We start from the raw sequence: 21001 nt of genomic DNA on the forward strand, positions 1-21001 counted from the left end.
ACCCTGGCATTTCTCATATCCATCTCCTCTTTCCCTTAAGGATGTCTTGAGTGTAAGGTGTCACTCTGTTCCACGTTTCCTCGCTCTTCTACGTGACCTAACTTATGGTGTCTGGAGACACTTGACAACCTAATGGCGATGGCGATCGAGCTTTCACCTTCTACAAAAGAAAAGGTTGTGGCTGGCATCATCTACCACGTCCTTGCAAGAAATGCAGTCGGCTGACAAAGGAAGGAAGGAAATCACCTGATTGTTTGCAGGTAAGACTGAAAATAACGTGCTCGCTGAGCGGCTGGGCTATCTAATAGCCAATCTCACCATACTTCCCATTGAACCACGGTTGCAAGTATTTGATAAGATGCGCAGTCCATCTACCCCTCAATTCTTTTTCCAAAGATTGCAGCCATGCTCAAAGAGCTGCGACTTCCTTATTTCCCTCGCCTTTTCTGATATGTGTATACAAACCTCCGCTCAGCATCATTGAGAACGGTCAGAATAACTCCTGCCATCACCATTATTGCTGCGTCTGAGGCAGAATCGCGGATACAACTCACAAAGCCCCCCCCACTTGCACTACGTACATCCGATACACCTCCTTACTGAAATAATCAGCCCATAACTTCGGAATCGTACTGGATAAGGGACCTCCGGCATTCAACATCAGTCGGAAAATCGCAAACATTCACTCCGCAGCTTTGTCTGTGGTGTTGCGAATCTGCTCGTAGAAGCTCTCCTTTGGGTCTATAATGATGCCGAGGTATTCACCGTCGGCATCGACAAGATAGTGGCTTCATTAACTTGAATAGTAAGTACTGTGGGAACAAGACAACGACTTCGGTGTTCTCCAAAGATTCGAGGTGGTGTTGTTATTCGAGCCCGGAGTACCAAACAGACAAGAGAATAATCCGAGTCTATATTAGCCCAGCTATATGTTCTAACATTCATCAAGGCTCTGAGACGGCGGCGTTCAACTAACACGTGATCAATTTGGTTAAAATAGTCCCGTCTGCAGAGACCCACGTGTGTTTGCGGATCTCTTCTGGTGCAGAACAGATATGTGTAGTGCCCATGTCTTTTGATTCTGTTAGTTGAATAATGCACAGCCTGCCATTTTATGTAAGTTATGGAAGGCTACGTTTCGCCTGAAAACTCGCTTCGTCCCTATTTGACTGTTCAAATCTCCGAGCATGATTTTGATGACATACCTGAAACCACTGCCTTGTAAAAGAGATGGTTTTCGGATTCTGAAGTCTCCTCCTTAGGAGCACGAAGATTCATGAGGCATATGTTGTCTGGTTCGTAAGGGCAGAATGCACAACCGTTCGCTTACGTTTCCAAAGCCGGCAGCAACGAGTTTCCTTTTTAGAGAAGAAGAAACCTACTGCGAGCATATCATTTACTCAATGACCTATATCTTCTCCTTCTTCTATGGCACTACAGTCCGATATGCACCCTAAAGTAGTTAGACCTCCTTCCCAATTAATTAAATTGTCTCCCGCCTTCGGTTTTCGCAGTCTTTTGCAAATATGTGAACATTCTCCAGAGACAGATGGTGAAGAAGAGAGTTATCTTCGTCTGCGATCCGAAGAGGCCGGCAGCTGCATAAGAAGTGCAGGGCCACCTCCTCCTCCTCCTAACATTGGCTGCATTTAGTTGAGAACACTTCTCAAATTTTTTTCATAGTTTAAGAAAGGAGGGTTTTCATTTCTCACTACTTAAGGGATAACAAAAATGCTGCTCTAGCAGCCCCGAGTTTTTCCATGAAAAGCAGAGTGTAACTTATGTTTTCCACCCCATTTGTTTTGGGGTTTTCCTTCGACTTTGCCTTTGCCTGGGAGTACTCCTATCGTCCATACCCTCTACTTGGTCTGCCCACTGAATATTAATATGGATGGCAACCTCTAGCTGTTCATATAAAAGCTACAACTCACTGCCGTATCTCGTTTGCCATCTGCCATCCACCGTCAGTGGGCTTAGGATTACCCTGAATACTCTACTCTCGAAAGTATTGATTTTTTGCTCTCCGATCTTGCTGTTGCTCCATTGCTTTAACACAGGACAGGTCGAATGAAAGTTTTATACCCATATTGGTAACTTTATTTTCTTGGATACAATTTTATTTGGCAATGCTATGTAAAATGTTTTATTTTCTTGGCAGGCATAAGCTGCCTGTTGATTTCGTCTATTCCGTGATAATTTTTCTTAAAAATTGTGTCAAAGTATAGAAAACTATCCACTTATTCGAAATTGCACTCATTTAGTGTCGCGTTTTGACTGATTGGAATTTTTCTACTGGCTCATTTATTTTTAGGCCAACTTCCTTCGATTTCGTCAAGCTTCGCCAGGATAAACACCGTGTTAGTTGGTTTGGTGTCTTTATTTGAGCACTAGATTGACTGATTATGCGTCTGATTAAGCTAATCTATCGTATGTCGTTTGAAGTCAACTTAAATTCAGTGGACGTCATCGTTACATCCCCAGCACTTCCCCAGTATCTGCTTAACTAAGAATATCTGATTTACCGTTGATTTTCTTTCTTTCATGTTATTTGCTAACTATATTTTTGGGAAGGGTTCGAGCCTTCCTTCCATTATTTCTGCACGTCATAACGTTTTGGCAACAACGATATCCTTAATGCCACATTTGCACCAATTTTTTGGGCATATTTTCTTTGAAGCAAATGTTTATGAGCTCATGACGTTTTGTCGTCACCTCCATACCCTTTATATTTAGTTGCTCTGCAGGTATTCCATCCACACTCGACACAAGTTCCGCACAATTTTTAGTGCATTTGTAACTGCGTCGAGTGTAGGTAGTGGGGCAGCTGCTTGTACGACCTGTGCTTTTTCGATGTACGGAGATTGGGTTGTGGCATTGAGTAGCTTCTCGAAATATTGGGACCCTCGATTTTTACTCCCATGTATTCGACAAAATTCCCAGCTACCTCTTTGCCAAATATTGTTCTGGGCTGGAATCTTGATGTATTTTTTTTGTCAATTTGTATACAGATGGACGCTATAATATGCATATGATATAGGCGCCCTTCTCAGGAAACCTGCCTAGCGTATCTCTTTTAAAGAGATGATATCAGCCTTATATTGGAACAGGGTATCGGCCAGTTGCTGAACAGCTTTTAGTCTGCTCAGGGAGCGCACGTCCCATGAGAAAATGCTTAAATCAATTGTCCTTTTTGTTTGTCGACTCTGTGGCTCTGTTGCCAGTCCAGTCCGAGGCTCCTACCGTGGATTCGGAATGTGCGTCATTTCCCGTATAGGGTTGTGAGTTCTATCCTACTCGAAACCTGGAAAACCAGATGGGATAGCTTGTCCCGTTTTTAGCCAAGGGAGACTTCCCTTCGTTTTTTCCGTTTGCAGTTTTTTATTAAGAAAGCACTTCCACCCATAACCATGTGAAAATGGGGATAGGACTTGATAGCGAAGCTGTTGGTCTTGATTCATCATGCATTTCCTAGGTTTCACTCACTCTTTTGCCGCGCAGAATATTGTCAGCAAAAGTCTGGCCCAGTATCTCAATAGTATAATGCTTGCTGTATACGAAATCAGACCTCCGATACAGAGGAGAAGGGGTATTATTTCTATGGAAAACTGAATTTAGTCCGAACGAGACTTCCTAAAGCTAAAACATTGATCACGATGGATAACCTGATCACGATATTTGACTCCTCCTCCTTGGTCAATTGTTTGATGCAAAATATATTCTGGGGTGTAAACTGTTGGACGGTCTGCGACCAATCATATGGAAAACATCGCAACTAAAACTGGTTTGAGAATTCTTTTCTTTATGTCCACAATAAGAGGAGCGCAGAAATGAGCTTCAAAAGAGACTATAGTTTATTGGATGCTTATTGTGACCACATCTACTCGCAGGAGCAAAGAGCTTCGAGTTCAACACGGATCACTGTCATTCAATATTAGTGAGTCTGTCTCACTGACTAAACGTCCGATACCATGAACAGCCTGCCAAAGATTGTTACTAATTATCAATGTGAATAATGATACATAAAACCTGTAAACCGCAAAATAGTGTACACCATAGTTTAAGAGAATCTACCATTGGGATGGCCATCGCTATCAATGGTACAATAGCCGGAGTGCGAACTACGATTTCTTTGATAAAGAACTCCAAACATCTTGGTTTTGCACGGAAATCCACCGATTCAATGCCCCTACCAACTGCTGGGTATCCTGACCTACGCCATCGCTCCATCGAAAGCAAAATATACCACGTTCTTTTTTCAAAGCATAGATTCTTCTCCTGCAGACTTCCAAGGCTGGATTTCTTAGTTGTGTAGGCTACTCAATCGTCCATCCCTAGTTGCAGTTGCCAAAATTCTTCGGAGGGATCTTCTCTCAAAAGCGTTTGCAATTTTTCATGTTTAGAACTTCAAGGATTGCATGAAGTATGGCAAAATGATTGTCATCCACAATATGTTATAAACTTTGTATGACTGTTGAGATGTTATAAGAGAAAGAGATTTTGCAAACTGTTACACTCTGTCAAATTGCAGATTTCGCCAACATAGTTGTTATCGCTTGTTGCTTTCGACCATATATAGGAAAAATTTTGAACAACATCTGGAAGACTTAGACTAGGCTGATTTCGAGCTTGCTGTCATTATTGTAGAATATTACGCCAGGTTTAGGTTCGAGGTTCGTCTGAAGTATTATGCCATATAGCCATACAAAATGCCATGTGCTGTGTGTGGTGCACCATGACATCGTTGTTTGACAGATACTGTTCCTTCTTAACAGATTGTTCCTCAAACCCTCGACTGTTTTGATGGCGTTTGATTACTCTCCCACCAAGTCATCAATCCTGGCAAAATGACTCTAGATTTTGATAAGAAAAGTTGAATGGAACATCGATGAAACCAAATTGTCAGCTTAAAAGATCATCGCACTGTTCCTATTTGTATCAACGGAATGGAAATGCAAATACCTTGGCACCAAATAGTTGAGCTTAGTCGGCGCCAATATCCTTGGCTGGTGACGTCAGCCTAGTTACCATATACCAGTGGATGTGCTAATTAAAAGGCAGAATAGGTGATGGCAATATTAGGGACCGAAACAGCAAACAGAATTAAGGAAGGAAGCATTAAAGACAATTCTATTGATTGTTATTCCACGCTATCCAATCTTAAGATAGCGGCCAAGTGGGTTTCCCGAGACCTGCATGGTGGAGAACAGTAAAGGAGGAAAACGGTCTTCTCAGGACAGTCTAAGAGGAATCAAAACAAGGCACCAGAAGTTACTATGTCTGTCTTAATATGGTCAATAACATATAATGCCCCGTATAGGGGTTTTGGGCAACCATATATAACGCACGCACCAACAGGTGATCAGGAATACCACCTCATATGAAAGTAAATTGATGTTCGAAGACAAGTTTAATATCCTTTTACAGAAAACCTTTCCCATCACAAATTTTACGAATCTCATGCTGGCCGTCGTTGGTGCCCTAAATCGCAACGAAGGGCTGTATGAGCTTCACATAAATGCCAGGTTTCTTTCCAACCAGTTCCTTGTTTCCCGGCAGGCGTATCGATTAGATTTAAAACATGCAATATGCCTAGACCCATTTCGCTATGAACAGCTCTCCTTTGCTAAGTTCGATCCTATCAAAAACAATGAATTTGGGGTGGAAACTTAGTTGAACACTTAATGGAAAACTTGGATTCAATGAACATTACATCGGCATCGCCAATCAATGAACTTGTATTCCATCCCCCAACCAATCTCCAGCCTAAGTATATACATAGCTAAGAAACGCTGATTTTTTTTTAAAGCCGCAGGCTAATTTTAAGGGACTAAAGCTGCCCCATTCAAAGACAAAGTGGTTTGAAACTATTAATCCTCTTTATCTTTCGGACAAATGATGAATACCAGGATGATGGGAAGAGTTACCGTTCATAAAAATCTAGGAATGGATCAAGTCATTTTTTTTAAACAAATCTACCCTGTCTTCGGTGTTTGTCGATGAAGGTCGACTAACGAATTTTCAATTTTGACGCAGTCTTATGTAGCCATCAATTTTTATAATGTTCCATTTATTTTAGTTTTTCGAATTCGTTGCTTCCGCTAATCGTGAATCGTGTATCTCTGTCAATATCTGCTTGAAGATTATTTACTACAACATTTTGTCTCGTAAAATTAAATATAATTTTGGCTCGGCCTTCACGAAGCTCATATTATTTCCTTGCAATTATGACTAATGTTTCCACGTTATAACTTCTATGAATAGTGAAGTTTTTTGACGACTTCCAAAAACTGGAAGAAATCCCTCAGAAATCTTCTTGGGTATACCGCCGAGAAAATATGGCACCTAGTCTACAAAATAAATAGGCTTCATCAGCAGAAAACTGTGCATCAAAAATATTGTTCGCATACCTCTTCTTACGAGTATTTTGACTCTGCCCAAGCCAGCTTGAGTATAGAGCTCTAATCCCCTTCCCTCAACTGTGATTGTCTTGTCCTCGAAAAAGTTCAACACAATTTCATCCTATAAAAAAACTTCTTTAAAATGAGCTTCCTCTATGTGAGCTACTCTAGCCCTCTCCGCCTTTTTAAATCTTCCTTAACTTAAACAATATCGACCTTTTCTCGACATGTCTTTACTCTTCAAACTTTCTACTGGACTAATGGGCTGCACCGCTTCCACTGGCATCACCTGCAGCACAGTTTCGTAAAGATGATCGTGATTAGAAGTATTCATACTTACCAGTACGTAGCGCAGCAGACACAGTCCTAGGGCCGGACCTCTGGAACGCTTCCTATGATAGTCTGCTGAGACTCGACATGCCCGGCTGCGCTGGAAAAAACCGAAGTAGTTGTCTTGGGCTGCAGCTGGAGTCTCGGCCTTGAATCAGCTAATGGTGAATGTTGGGGGCCCTATATCTAGTAGGAGACGTCTCCTTATGAGAGCAACGCAGTCGGTTCTGCTCTATGGCGCTGAGGTATGGGCTGATGCCTTTGACAAGGAGGTGCATCGTAAGTGTCTTGTTCAAGTGCAGAGGCGGGGAGGTTTGTGAGTGGCGTCTGCTTACCGCACCGTCTCCGAACCGGCTGTGATGGTGATCACGGAAGTGATCCCCGTTACCCTCCTTGCCAAGGAGCGGAAAGTTGTCTACTGCCGTAGAGGTGAGAACTTAAGAGGGGTGGTTACCCGTGAAGGACGTCAACGTACCCTTACCAAGTGGCAACTTTCTTGGCAAAATGAGCCAAGGTGCAGATAGACTGCGCAGCTCATCCACAATTTAAACCCGTGGTTGACCCGAACGCACGGTGAGATTGATTACTTCCTTTTCAGACTTACCTGCACAGGATTGGACAGGCGCGATCTCCTGATTGTGTGTTCTGCAATGGAGTGGCGGACAACGCTGAACACACCTTTTTCTCTTGCGAGAGGTGGGACGGCTATCGTCAGCAGCTTTATGCAGACACAGATGAGCTCTCTCCAAGCAAGAGATGCTGAAGAGGATCAGACGGTAAGGGGTTCCCTGAACTGACAACTCCCTTCCTCCCCTCCCGTTGGTGAAAGGAATTCCCTGACTTGAAAGCTCCCAAAATCGGGAGAGCGGGAGGGCAACCGCTAGTCATTTCAACCGCATCTCGCAGCTAGCCGCAAAACCCGACCCTCAAAAAGTAATGGCCTCTTCAGATGGTGTTTTTGAAATCATCATGGCAAAGTTTAAATTTTCAACGCTACTCCGAGAAGAAGAGGACAAGGAAGATTTGAACAAGAAAGAAAAAGGTCCCCCTTTCTAATGCCTTTGAAGAATTGTAGTGATCTTCCCCTCAAAAAGTCATGGCACTTCAAAGTAGGGCTATTTTTATATCAGAACGTTTTGTTTGCAAAACAAAGCTTATTCAAATCAGTTCAATGGCTGTCTGTTTGTCTGTCTTTTTTACCGATGAAAAGTGAAAACCTTCAAAGGCTACCGCTGGCTCCTGCCACACGGTTATGTGGGAATCTTACCCACTAAAACCAGCTCCTTCTCCTTCAACTCCTTCTACGTCGCGAAGCTCGATCAGAATTTATCCTGCGCTCGTGCTTCGGCTGACTTCTTTCTACCTAAGCTTCTTACCAATGGCTGCAATCACCTTTTCGACTTCGGTCCATATCCCCTTTACTTTCGCCATATGTTCCGGATATCCCATATGATTCTGCGAATCTAGCGACCTTTTTCTGACTAGTCCCACTTCTCCTATCATTCCGCGATAGTTTCAGTTCGTGCGAACTGTCGCCGATAGGCAGTAGATTCTCCGGTGAGATATGCTCGGTCGTAAAATCGTTGTCCTTCTTTTGCCAGAATCGCAATTGAGATCACTCCTGCTATCACGCAAGCTGCTTCATTAGATATTATTCTGTAAGCGCAGCATGTTCGGAGTTCACTTATGCAATACGCAGCTCCAATCTTTCTCTTGTTTGTTGTATTTGTCAGTGCATCTACCCATACTGGGGCTGCATATAGTAGGATCGAACTGACCTTCCTCGAAATAAGGAGTCGACGATTCAGCCTTGGGCCACCTATATTTTGTAGCATTCTCGCAATTAGCCCTCCGATGTTATATGCCTTGGTCGCTGCACCCTCCACATGCGATCTGAAGTTTAGTCTCTGGTATGAGTACTATACTTGAGCGCGGGCTTGGAATAAATTGTTTGTATTCCAGCTTTGATCTTCATGGACGTGCACTTTCTGCGCGTGGTAATAAGTACTACTTCCGTCTTATGTTCTGCAAGATATAGACCAGCATTCTCTAACTAGGATTTAATGTCGTAGACTGCTTCGTTTGCATAAAACTCGACTTCTTCGAGGAGGCGTGCAACAACCGTTCCAACAATGTCGTCCGGGAAACCAATGGGGGCCACAACAGTAGGGAGGTCTGGCGTCAGTACTCCGTTATGCATAATAATCCACAAGAGTGGGCCTAGCACAGACTCTTGTGGGCTCCGCATATCGTTTAGTATAATTTCATTCCTTCATCTGATTCACAGCACAGAAGCCTATTGATTAGGAAGTCGGCAACGATACGCATCAGGTACTTCGGCACGCCTAAGTTGATTAGGGACTCAAATATCTTGTCCCTTCTAGTGGAATTGAAGGCGTTTTTCATATCGAGTGTGATCACTGCACAACATTTGTCTTCGTAAAGTGCGGTCTTAACCGTGTTAGCCACCAGGACAACTGCATCCGTTGTAGACTTTCCCTTTCGAAAACCGAACTGATTCTCAGAGAGACCGCCGTCCTTTTCGGCAATTTCACCCCGTGTTTAAAACTGACCCAAAGTGAAAATAAATTATAAATTAAATCTTTTATCTGTCTGTCTGTCAAACGCACTTTTCTTAGAAACGGCTATATCCATCGACATGAAGTGTGTAGTGAAAAGGTAGGAACTGTGAACGCCCATACATGCAGTGAATAACATCTTTCTGCACTGAGATTAAGTGGGGGTCCTCATACATGCAAAAGGAGGACGTAAATTTGTTTTTCATCGAATATAGTCATGTTGGATATCAAATCAAAGGTCTTGATTAGTACTTTTCTAAGCCGGTCTTAATTTTGACGTTTGTCCGAAAAGCGGAGAGTGGGAGGGGTCGAGATGACGATTCCTTTAACGGACCCATTCTCAGAAGCTAGCCAACCGAATAATCTGAAAAAAAATCACGAAGCTGCCTCTATGCCTTATCCAGGACTCAAAATACTCACTACGTACAAATGCGATAATTTTGCACTGAAATATACTCACACACGAAACAAACAAAACCTTTCATACCTGAAGCGCCGAGCGTCCGGTTTCTCGACTTATCCTTCTTTTGAGGGCAGTATTTTACTCTCCGGATATTGTCCTCCTATAATAAATAAATATTTGCACCTACAGATAGTTTAGCTTCTATGAATGAGTCTGACTTTTTCAGTTAGATATCACTGAATGCCTGATTAGCTTGTCATCGAAAGGTCATCTGCAGTTGGACGTATCTATAAATAGGGATAGTATATTTTCACGATTCCAGCAAGTTGTTAAATCTCACTCTCTCCATGATTTAGAGCAACCATAACAGGGCTCATATGTATGTCAACTTAAACAACTCCACAATCAACTATCAAAGTTCAGCGTACCTATTGGGAGGTCCTGCGGATGATATCAGGGTGTATAGTTGAACATTAAAAATGCTACTACTGGCAGAATGCCAAAAAACTGGGACAATGATGCAACGCCGAATATCAACCGAACGACTATATGAAAAGCATAGTTTTTCCTGCGAGTGCAAGTGAAAGGAGTCACAATACGTTGGGCAAGTTTGAAATTGAATCCGGACTGCCATTCATAATCGGCCAGCCTTCCACTGTATTGTTAGCATGTGCACACGATGTCCTTATAGACATACGTTCATCAACTCATATGTGGCGACGCAATTTTAAATTTTTTCTAGCACAACGTATGTTGCAGATACACCTCAAAAAGCAATAAAACTCTCCGAGTATTTTATGTACCAGAATGTGTAATATTCCTCCCTATCCAGGTCAAAGTGATACTAACCGAATTTATTTATGCTTCTCTCCCCCTCCACAATAGGAACGACAATTCCTAGTTGCATCATTACTCATAGAATTCCTAGTGTCAACCAATTTTTATATCCTGCGGGCGATTTACCTTCCCGAACTAAGTCCAGGCGAGATATTTTTAGCATTATTTTTACGATCGCAACTGACGAATACAATCACCGTGGGATTAATATTTTTGCCGAAGCTGTGGTATCAACATAAACAGGTAAACTTACCAACTTGTCAATCACAAGTGATATTAATTTTTCATATTGATGTGACGTGACGCCGAACGATAAGAACAGAAACACTGGTAACGTCCCGAACATAAATAACTTTGTTTCCTTATGTGACGGGTTGCCAGATTACTGTCATGATAGTACGAACGCTGTGTCCTTTTTGGTTTTTGTTCTTATAAGTTGGACTTTTTTGCTTTGTTTTTGGTTTCTCGTTGGATTGGGAGTTTATACAATAAGCTTACTTAGATTTAAGCATATACATACTATACATACATATATATGTTTCAACATGCGTGGGGTGGAAGAAAATTACTCTATACATACACGTAACAGACCAAATCAGGATACTTGACCCTTTGGCTTTTCCAATAATGCGGACTTAACGAAAGGATTACCGAAGAACTTTAGTGAATCTTAGAAACTTGAGATTTTAATTAATCGATTTTTCAACGTCGACGTAGTCATAACTTCGAACTAAAAATAAACAGACTCGCTACATCAATAATAGAAAGTTAGGTGGTATCCCCACTTTTTCTCCATCTAGTCAGTCGTTTGAATCTTTTATTAGACTAAAGAGGAATAAGCACGTATCTACAAATTGGTACACAATAAATAAGTGGATTGCTTTTGGCAGTCATTCCTTATTGTCTATTTGGCTAAAAGATGGCTTTATGGCAGGTGCATGTGCTATTTAGGACGATATCATCTTCATACTTATCAGAAATTGACTTTGAAAGAACGAACGTAGACCAGTCGACATGGGAAGCACCAAACTGGAAACTTTAGAATAATTTATCACTGGAACAGTATTAGGTTGGTGCAATACACGAACTATGTAATTTCATATGTACGGTGATTTATTAAGATCTAGCAAACAAACATGGCATGACCAAGAAAACCTTTCCCATTTACCTAATATATAAATAGAAATGAGTAAACCCGTGCTTGATGATTCTGATGACATCACGTCGTTGAATCCTAAAGATGAATAAATTTCAGGTGATGAAGCGCTCATTAAATATGAGAATCACTCAATCACATAATTCTATAGAACTCCAAGTTCTTTTCAAGTCTGAAAACTTTTCTCAATCAAGGCAAGGTTTACTAAATTTTAGTGTATTTTAGTGCTTAAATACGCAAAGTTGACAATCAAAAATAGACACACTTTCAATGTTGACTTATATCTACTTCGTGGACCACACCTCCACTTTATTATTTAACACCCAATAACACACCGATACCAGTCTTGACGAGATGGGTGGCGGAAAAGGAGCTTCCGCTATCTACTCTCTCTGCTAACACGCAGCCAGTGGTCAGCACACCGAGGGAGCTCAACGACTGCAGCCATTACTTTGCCATCCGGATGCCGTTACAGCCCCTATACGGGCTCCTGAACGGTCCTCGTGCGTGGAGACTGGAGAGCGTATAGCCTCTCTACTGTGAAGTCAATGGGCAGAAAAGCTCGTAAAAGGTACTTATTGAGCGCCAAAGCCGCCCTTGCCCGCAGTAACTTAAAACCCTTTTGTTCTCACGCTCGCAATTCTCGTAAACCCACTCAGTCTCTCCCTTCTTCTATCAGTTTTGCTGACTCCACTGCCAACTCCCCACAACAATCCTGCGATTTTCTCTGCACCTACTTCTCTTCAGTGTTTTCTCCCTAGAGCCCTCCACCCTCTACACATCTCATAACTCTCTCTGGCCATTCCTCTCCTTACGCCTTCCTTGGTTGAGTTCCTCATTGGTAATCTTGACCCCAATGTCTGGCCTAGCCTCGATCCGCTTCCTAACCTCTTCCTCCTTAAATGTAGAAAACACATTTCCCTTCCCCTGAGTATAATCTACAACAAAAGTCTAGATGAATGCTACTTTCCCCGTCTCTGGAAAGAGACCCTTATCATCCCTATCCTCAAGAGCGGAGACCCTTCTCTTGCTGTGAACTACCGCCCCATTTCTCTTCCCTCCTCTTGCTCCAAAATCCTCGAATGACCGCGTTCCTCGGTCACCTCATTGTCAAAGAGCAGCATGGTTTCGTGAAACATATATCTAAGGCTTCAAACTTTCTGGTCTTTACCAACCTTATTGTTAAATGCTTTAATTCACGACAGAAGGTACACGCTATTTATACCGATTTCTCCAAAGCCTTTAATACCGTTGACCATAACATTCTCTTCTCTAAACTTTCATTACTAGACTTCCCTCCCTCAGTCATCTCTTGGCTTTCCTCCTATTCCTCATATCGCTCCTAAAAAGTTTCTTTTCATGGTTACTCATCTCGTTCCTTCTCTCCTTCCACTGGTGTTCCCCAAGACTCTATACTTGGCCCGCTACTCTTCCTGTTTTTTTATCAATGACCTCGCCTGCATCCTCACCTGCCCGTATTTGTTTAACGCAGACGACCTTAAATTGTTAGCCTCTGTTTCGTCTCTGCTGGATTATGCTCTCTTACGGTCCAACTTTGATAATTTAGTCCGTTGGTGTTCGGTCAACAAGCTAACACTAAATGTCAACAAATGCCACTGAATGTGCTATTCACTTAAACCCTCCCCAACATCCTTTTCCTATTCTCTCAGTGGACAACCCCTTTCACTACTGACCTCCTACAAAGACCCCGGGTGTAATATTCGACGACAAACTTCGTTTCAATTCCCACTTTGTTGACATCATCAGTAGAGCTTCCCAAATGTCTGGTTTTATTTTACGTTCCTCATCCGACTTTACCTCAATTCAGCTCTCCTTAACACTCTTCAATTCCCTCGTCAGAAACATCCTTGAATATTGCTGTGTAGTCTGGTCCCCTTCCGCATTCACGACTGCCATGCTCTTGAAGTTGTACAATGCAAATCCACCCGGACCCGGATCCACCGGATAATTATCCGTCACGACTCCGCACCCTCAATCTCCCCTCCCTACAGCAACGCCGTATCTTCCTTGATATGGGTACCCTTTTCAAATTCTGCAATTGCCTGATGGACTGTTCTGCCAACTCGGATATTACCTACCGTATCGCCTCGTCTCATAACACAAGTAGTGCGGACATTTTTGATGTACCCTTCGCGGAGCTCGAGATTTACTTCCACTCTCCGATCTCGGGGTTATACCAGTCCTACAACGCCCTACAGCTTGGGTCCTTTGACTCTATTTCCTTCTCTATTTCCTTAAGCGTAAAATAAGCCATTCACTTGCTCCTCCCTCTGAGGACAATATGTAATAAGGAATTCATCCAAAGCCCTTCTGTCTACCGGACATTGGTCGTTATCTTGCTGTTGTGAACTTACACCAGAATTCGAAAAAATAAATATTTATTTAATGAAGCCTAACGTTTTTCCAAGCTAGCTTAGCATTATCAGTGGTACCTCTGAACAACAATCATCCAAGAAACCTGGTCGTTACCTCGTCAACCAATTCTTCTTTGTCATTGCAAAATACACACAGTCCCCTTCCGTAACCGCCTGCATCGTTGCGACCCATATTGTTCGCTGACGCATATTGCAAAATAACCAAATTCGAGGCATTTCTACAGAAACACCTGCTGTCCGAGCATGAATATTACTCAATCTAGTTTTACCTTGCCGTTCAATAACCACCTTAAGCGCTGCTTCTGCCCGAAAATTAGCAATAGCGGCCTATTTACGTCCATGCGCATTTATTATTTACAAAACTTCATTATTTACAAAATTTTGCTCCAGCTAAATATCCAATTGCTCTTTAAATACAGAGCGGACATCTTCCTGCGAACTAACCTCCTTGGCCTTATTGATTACCTTCCAATTAAAGGTAGCTGAAAAACCGCAGAAACTGTTTATCGCCCTTTACTCGATCTATTTGTGTCCGGTATCAATTTCTCTTCCCCTGTTTGCCTGACACGACCGACACTATCATCAAAATTTGTCAGCTCTAGATCTACCTACACTTTTCGGAGGATTTCATCTTAAGTCATGCTCTCGTCTTATTTTCCGAGCAGCTGTTTTTTGGTCCTTTTGAATTTTTTTACTGACCTTCATCCGCTCTATCTATTCCAGTTTTTTCGGCATTCTTTTTCCTCTTGGAAATTTTCTGGCAATTCATTTTTCTACTACCCACCATTGCGGATCCAGAACCTTGGCGAGCCAGTTTGTCAGCTTCCTCATTACCAGTTCTGATTGAATGCCTTGGCGCCCACATCAGGAATGTTTCGTTCAGTCGGTCAAGTTTCTACAACACCTGATAACAACTCCACACCAACTGGCTTGATATGTGCTGATAATGCTGCCCGAATGTCAGAACAGATTCGAATGGTGCGATCCCTCCATTTTTGTCGCAAACCTTCTTCTTCGCCTGGACGTCATTTTTCCGAGAGCTCCAATCAGCTCCGTATTCGGATTTTCCAAGAACATCCCTGCGCCCGAAGATTATTATGTCCGTAATTCCAAAACATTCGTGGTCATTTATCGACCATTCTTGTCTTTTTGTGATTACGCGGAGTATGCGTTTTCAAAGACGATTCTGGAAACCATGTGATCGGCGGGCATCAGAGTCACCTGATGTTTGCTACAGAAGCTGATGACCGAGTGAGTGGCCGCCTTTCCAATAGTATCAAGCCTATATTCGTCAATAGTTGCTTTCCATTTCACCTCTAAATGAATTTTAGGATACATAAAAATGGGTTTTATTATGGGTGTATTGATCCAATGAATCTGTTTTGGTGAAAGTCCCCAGGTCTTACCTATCGCGTTGCTATAGCACCAGAGCAATCTGATGGATTTCTGGTATTGTTCCTGGATATGGTGCTTCGACGTTAACTTGGAGTCGAAATTACTGTTTTTACCAGCTGGAATTCTGCCCCTGCTAAGGTGGATAACGTGTAGCTCCTGATGTTCCTAGTGGACATCACCAGTCCAGTCTTCCTAGCGTTCACCGTGAGTCCTTTACAGAGACACCAACTGTGAATTGCAGGCACTGTTGCAAACAAGGCGTCATATACTGTGCTCGCAAACTTGCCGATAATTATTATGGCTAGATCATCCACAAATGCTTGTGCGAAGACCTTTGTGTCCTCCAGGAGCCATAGCAACGTGGTTATAACTTGGAGCCATAACAGCGGAGAAAGAACCCCTCCCGCTGGGCAACCCCCACCACATCCTGTCTCAAAAGACTTTTGTCCGACCAATATGTGAATCTTTCTCCGCTCTAGCATATGAAAGATCCAACTGATTAACAGCGGATCGATTCCATGCTGTCCTGCCGCGTTACAAATCGCCCCGAAAGAGACATAATTGAAGACGCCTTCCATGTCCATGAATGTACCTTATCTCAATTTTTGCCGTTAGTGCACGGGGTGCAGTCTCCGTGGATTTGCCTTTCTGGTAGGCATGTTGCCTACAGTAAAGTGGCCATCTAGGGATTTATGTCTCCCTTATAAACCAATCTACTAGTCTTGCCAGTCCTTTTAGCAAAAAGGAAGTTAAACTGAGCGATCGGAAATTTTTTGCGTCCGTGTAAGTGAGTTTCCTTGGTTTGGGAATATAAGCATGTATTAGGCAAGCACGGTATATATTCCGAATATGTAAACCCAGGGCACCCATTCCCTCTATTTACTAAAACAGAAATAATGTCACCCAGACCCGCAGACAATGGATGGACAATGAAACGAGCTAAGTGCCCATTTCCAATCTTTCGGTTTGGGCTGTATAAAACCCTAAGTATTCGTGTTAAACGAGAAGGCAAAAGCAGCCAGAGCGTAAGCCTGAACACAAGTGACAGAGGGACGGTATTCAGTAGCGAGAAACAAGTGAGACGAGACTACAAATGGCAAACATCCCTGTATGAGGATGGGGATAGTAACCAAGATGAAAATAAGATGGATTCATCACTGTTGAATGCTCCCAAGGGCAACTACCCCACAGACTGAAGTTCCTGTCATTCCCAGTGTGTAAGAATCAATTATTTTCAATGAAACGGGTACTTCAAAATAAAAAAAATGGGAATGTGACATCACTGTGCATCAAGAATTTTTATAAAGCCCACCTTTCTATTGATCCTAATGCACTAGGACACGCAGTGAAACTAGTTCCGTTGGCGAAACCCACGATTTCAACAACGAAAACTAAGTAAATATCTGAAACGAATTGACACATACCTTTACAGTTTACGAGTAGTAAGGACTCAAACAGTGGGTTAGTCTCTCCCCACGTTTTTAATTTGGTGTAAGAGCAACCTATGTGGGCACCAGAGGTATATTTAAGAATTAGCCACTCCAAATAACTACTCAACACAATTGATGATGTACGCAGAAGACGCGGACTTTACTGTCTGATCAATGCCAAGATTGAAGTCAGCAGCTGGTGTAGTAGGATTCAGGGTCAATAAATCGAAAACCAAATCATAATCCAAATATGAAAAACTACCCCCAATGGACAATTCAAATTTTGTGCGAGTAGGTTAGCTTGCTTACCGAGGTGTCATACTTACTAAAAAGAGAAAAGGTAGTGGAGGAGCTGGAGGAGCAAGATTCGAGAGGCCAAGGCTCGATATATGTACATACGCAGAAATATTATATGAAGCACATTAAAAATATGCACATTGTTTTTATGTTTTCGGACAACTCGAAGCTGCAAGTGAGATGCCTTGCTGCTTTACCGCCAGACAGAGTGGGATCCCTTTTTCCAGAGGCTTCAAAGTGAAGCTATAGTGGTATGTCTTCAGATAAAACTAAATTAGATATGATGATCACTAAGTTAGAAGAAACTCTAACCACCAAGTACATATCTTTCTCTTCATGTGACGTCAAAAAGCTGATAACCCGAAAAAGTCTTTTGAAAAAGGTTTAGCTATAACATGTTGTCCGTCCTGTCGCTCTCTATGGTTTTGAGTGTTGGCTGACTATAAAAGACAATGAACGGCGTCTTGCGGTAACACGTTTTGGTCACATCCGAAATGCTGATATCCGCGATCGTTATGGGGTTGCACCGATCGTGGAAAATTGCAAGAGAGGCGTATTCGATGGTATAGTCACGCAATTCGTGCTTACGAGAATTTACTTGCCAAGATTGGTCTGAACATCGAAGTCGACGGTAAGCGACCAAAAGGCAGGGCGAAACAATGGCGGCTTGATACGCTGGATGGGGATTTAAAAGCCTCGAGATTGTACCCACATCATAGATTGAGCCAAATGGCGAAACCGATCACGACGAGCCGACCCCGCTTGTAAACGGGACAAAGGCTGAAGAAAAAGAAGAAGATGAAATATAATAATGAAATAAAATGTAAATCTTGGTAAGAAGTAACACCGCCATCATAGGGCGCGCACTGAAGAAAATATGGCTACCGTTGCCGAAGTAACAATCATCGACTCACCATCGATCACAACAACTTTGCATTTCAGCAAAGTCCGCCCATTATTCGCCTACAAGGTTCAATTGACTCAGCAATTGAAGGCACACGCTTCGTTATGGCTTATTAAGAAAGGTTAATCTTTTCTGACCAAACCAATTTTCTTCTCGGTGGCTCTGTTAATAAGCAAAATTGCCGCATGTGAAAGCCCACATCCGTAATACATGTGCCTCCCTAATGAAATCCCTAGGATTTTCTATGTCATTGTCTGGTAGAGTGCTTTGTCTTGGGAATTAAGGTTTGTTTTCCAGCAAAAGCCATCATTCTGCAAAGGGTTATTTGTGGAGCAGATGAATCTGAGAAGACATCATTCCTACTCGTCGGGTACTACCTTATGGGGTGAACGGCAAATTTTAAAACATAAACGACACCATCGATTGGAACAATAATTAAAATAGTATTAATCAGTTATGCCAGGAGACTGGCTTCAAAGTCAAAACCCTTTAAGGGCGGCCTCACAGGAGCATCGCTTTTGTAACATATAGTATCTAACAAGTGTGCAAGAAGATTGTTGACAGCCACCCTTTTAACACAAAATTGGTCACACACGGGTAAAAACATAAAACTGAAATAGAATTTTCTTCCACCACCACAAATAGGATTAACACGTCCCACAAGACATACTATACTTAGATAAGATATAAACAGCTTCCTGCTAAGAAAACATTGGCTTTACATTTTTTTTTCTTCAAAGACTGCAAGCCAAGCTATGACGTTGCATTATTTCCATATTAGAAGCAAAAATGAGGAAAATGCTTTTAACGATTGCCCTCTTATCCTTTTCCTTATCATTTATTTTCAATCCTTTGTTCCTTTGCATGACTTTATTCAGCACACGGCGTGTGTCCTTTTACCATTTATTTAGCTTTCCATGCTACATTCTTGTTACTGCTGTTCGTTGCCGCCATTCTCTTCCACCAGTTTTGTGGATGTTGATGATGTTGATTCATGTAAGTGGTTTTGTTGTTGCCTTCCGCCTTCGTCCTTGCTGCTATGCTGTTCCAGTGACTTAAGACTTTTCCACTCAGGATTTAAGCATGCACTGCTTGAGGTTGGAACCCGAAAAACGCTTTCTCATCTTCTTCTTGTGCAGACCATTTAATTTCCTTTAAGTTGTGCTGAGTAGTTGTACGTAGTTCTCTCTGTGCCTCAATATAGGAAAAGTAACACATTTTGTGCTTGTTTTCCTCGAAATGCTGCTAAAGACGATGGAAAATAAATTAAGTTTGCGAAACGTTCTTAACTGCGTTGAGTAGTCGACACGATATTTAGAACATGGCAGGCCAAAGGAAGGATGTTTTATAATAGCTAAATTTTAATATGCAAACTTACCACGGATATTGTGCTCAAAAGGTTGGATCCTCTATCTCCTGTAGCAAGGTGAAAGTAGGTAGAGTATATCGAGTTCAAGTCGACGTGCATAGAGCCATTTAGTAACTAATAGCTAAGGAGACGTTTCTGAAATCAAAGGCTTCATCCACACTTCCCACAATATAATGATTCAATATCTTAAATACATTATGGTATATTCTGCCATTTCTTCGTTCATCTTCTAACATGGTTGACTTCCTCCACCTAGAACCCATCATCCTACACGTTAAGTAAAGACATGACACGTTCTCGTTCTTGTCGATGAAGCTACAGCCATCCTGTTTACGATAATAACGTATGTATGGGCGCCAAACGCCTTTTGTGTTTTCCTTCTTGTCTGCAGATTAATCACCTTTTCGTCCTTTTTACTGTAAACAGATGCATAATCCAGGATTTAGGATAACAAGAAACCGCATATCAGGTTCAAATCTTTATGGTACCTTATCAAACTTCTGAAGATATTTTCCCTCCCCGGTGAGATTTTTCACTAGAATAAAGTGCTTTTATCATAGTTTTTCCACTTAGTTTTTCGACTGACATACTGTAAAGTGCAGAATTAATACTAACTAAGCCATTATCTTGCAAGGGCTACACAAGTCCAACCATAGTACGCGGATCACGAGTAAGCATAGAAATGAAGGCAACCCACAATATTGTATAGGTAGACCAGGTAGTTACGATACGGACTGAAGCCCTGGGTCTTAATGAAAAGTGGCTTCAGGATAAAAAGCTTTGAAACGCATGTTAAATCCTTCTCCAATTGACAAAGACTCCATCAAACTGAACCTCAAATTTTGAAAAATTTAACAATTCCAGTACACTCTGATTGAGAACTCAATTTTGATCAATCCCAACCCTCTATGTTCTGCAAACCTTCTGTGGTTCGCCATAACTACGATTTTGTTTTTTTTTTTTCAGACTTTGTCGGGCATCTTATTATTCAAGCTGCTTGGATTACATGCTTTTTGTATGTCCAGGTGCTTCAATAATGGTCCTATTCCCGGATCCCTTTTATAAACCTGACTGAGGCGTGTACAGAGCCACCTTCTGATCACTGATCAGTCTGCTAGTTTGTCTGTTGAAAAATTTTGGGACCGTAAAATTTTTTGTCCTTGCCCTTATCCCGGATAAAGTAAGCCTCCCTCCGGCGAATGAAGATGTCCTTCAGTAGTTGGATATAAAGTGCTCTTCACACGGTCTCCTCTCATAAGGAACAGCACGGCCAAATATCAATTCATTTTCATGGTGTTCAAACCTCAAATGGCTGATTAAAAGCGGTAACTGGTCATCTTCCCGTTAAAGCAATCTTCATAAACAATATTTTCATTCTTACTATAATTTAACCGCTTTATTCGGTGCCATTTTTACTTAAGGCAAATTCTGATGGACCAATCTCCAGTGCAGATATTCGAACAGGGATCGGTTATTACATTTGTTTCGCGGCAGTTCGTCGACGAAA

At 42.0% G+C, this 21001-nt stretch overlaps 1 protein-coding gene across 9 annotated transcripts in view; it reads left to right on the forward strand.

Annotated features, from left to right (window-relative positions):
• The window catches only part of LOC119661449 (probable G-protein coupled receptor 158), a 207119-nt gene that overhangs the window by 165899 nt on the left and 20219 nt on the right, over nt 1-21001 (forward strand). For all 9 annotated transcript variants that reach the window (XM_038070796.1, XM_038070795.1, XM_038070794.1 and 6 more), the window contains exon 10: nt 10596-10790. In XM_038070796.1, the coding sequence (XP_037926724.1) occupies nt 10596-10790 (195 nt within the window). The remainder of the gene's footprint in view (nt 1-10595; nt 10791-21001) is intronic.

Source organism: Hermetia illucens, chromosome 1, assembly GCF_905115235.1.
Source record: "Hermetia illucens chromosome 1, iHerIll2.2.curated.20191125, whole genome shotgun sequence".
In the NCBI taxonomy this organism is placed as follows: Eukaryota; Metazoa; Arthropoda; class Insecta; order Diptera; family Stratiomyidae; genus Hermetia; species Hermetia illucens.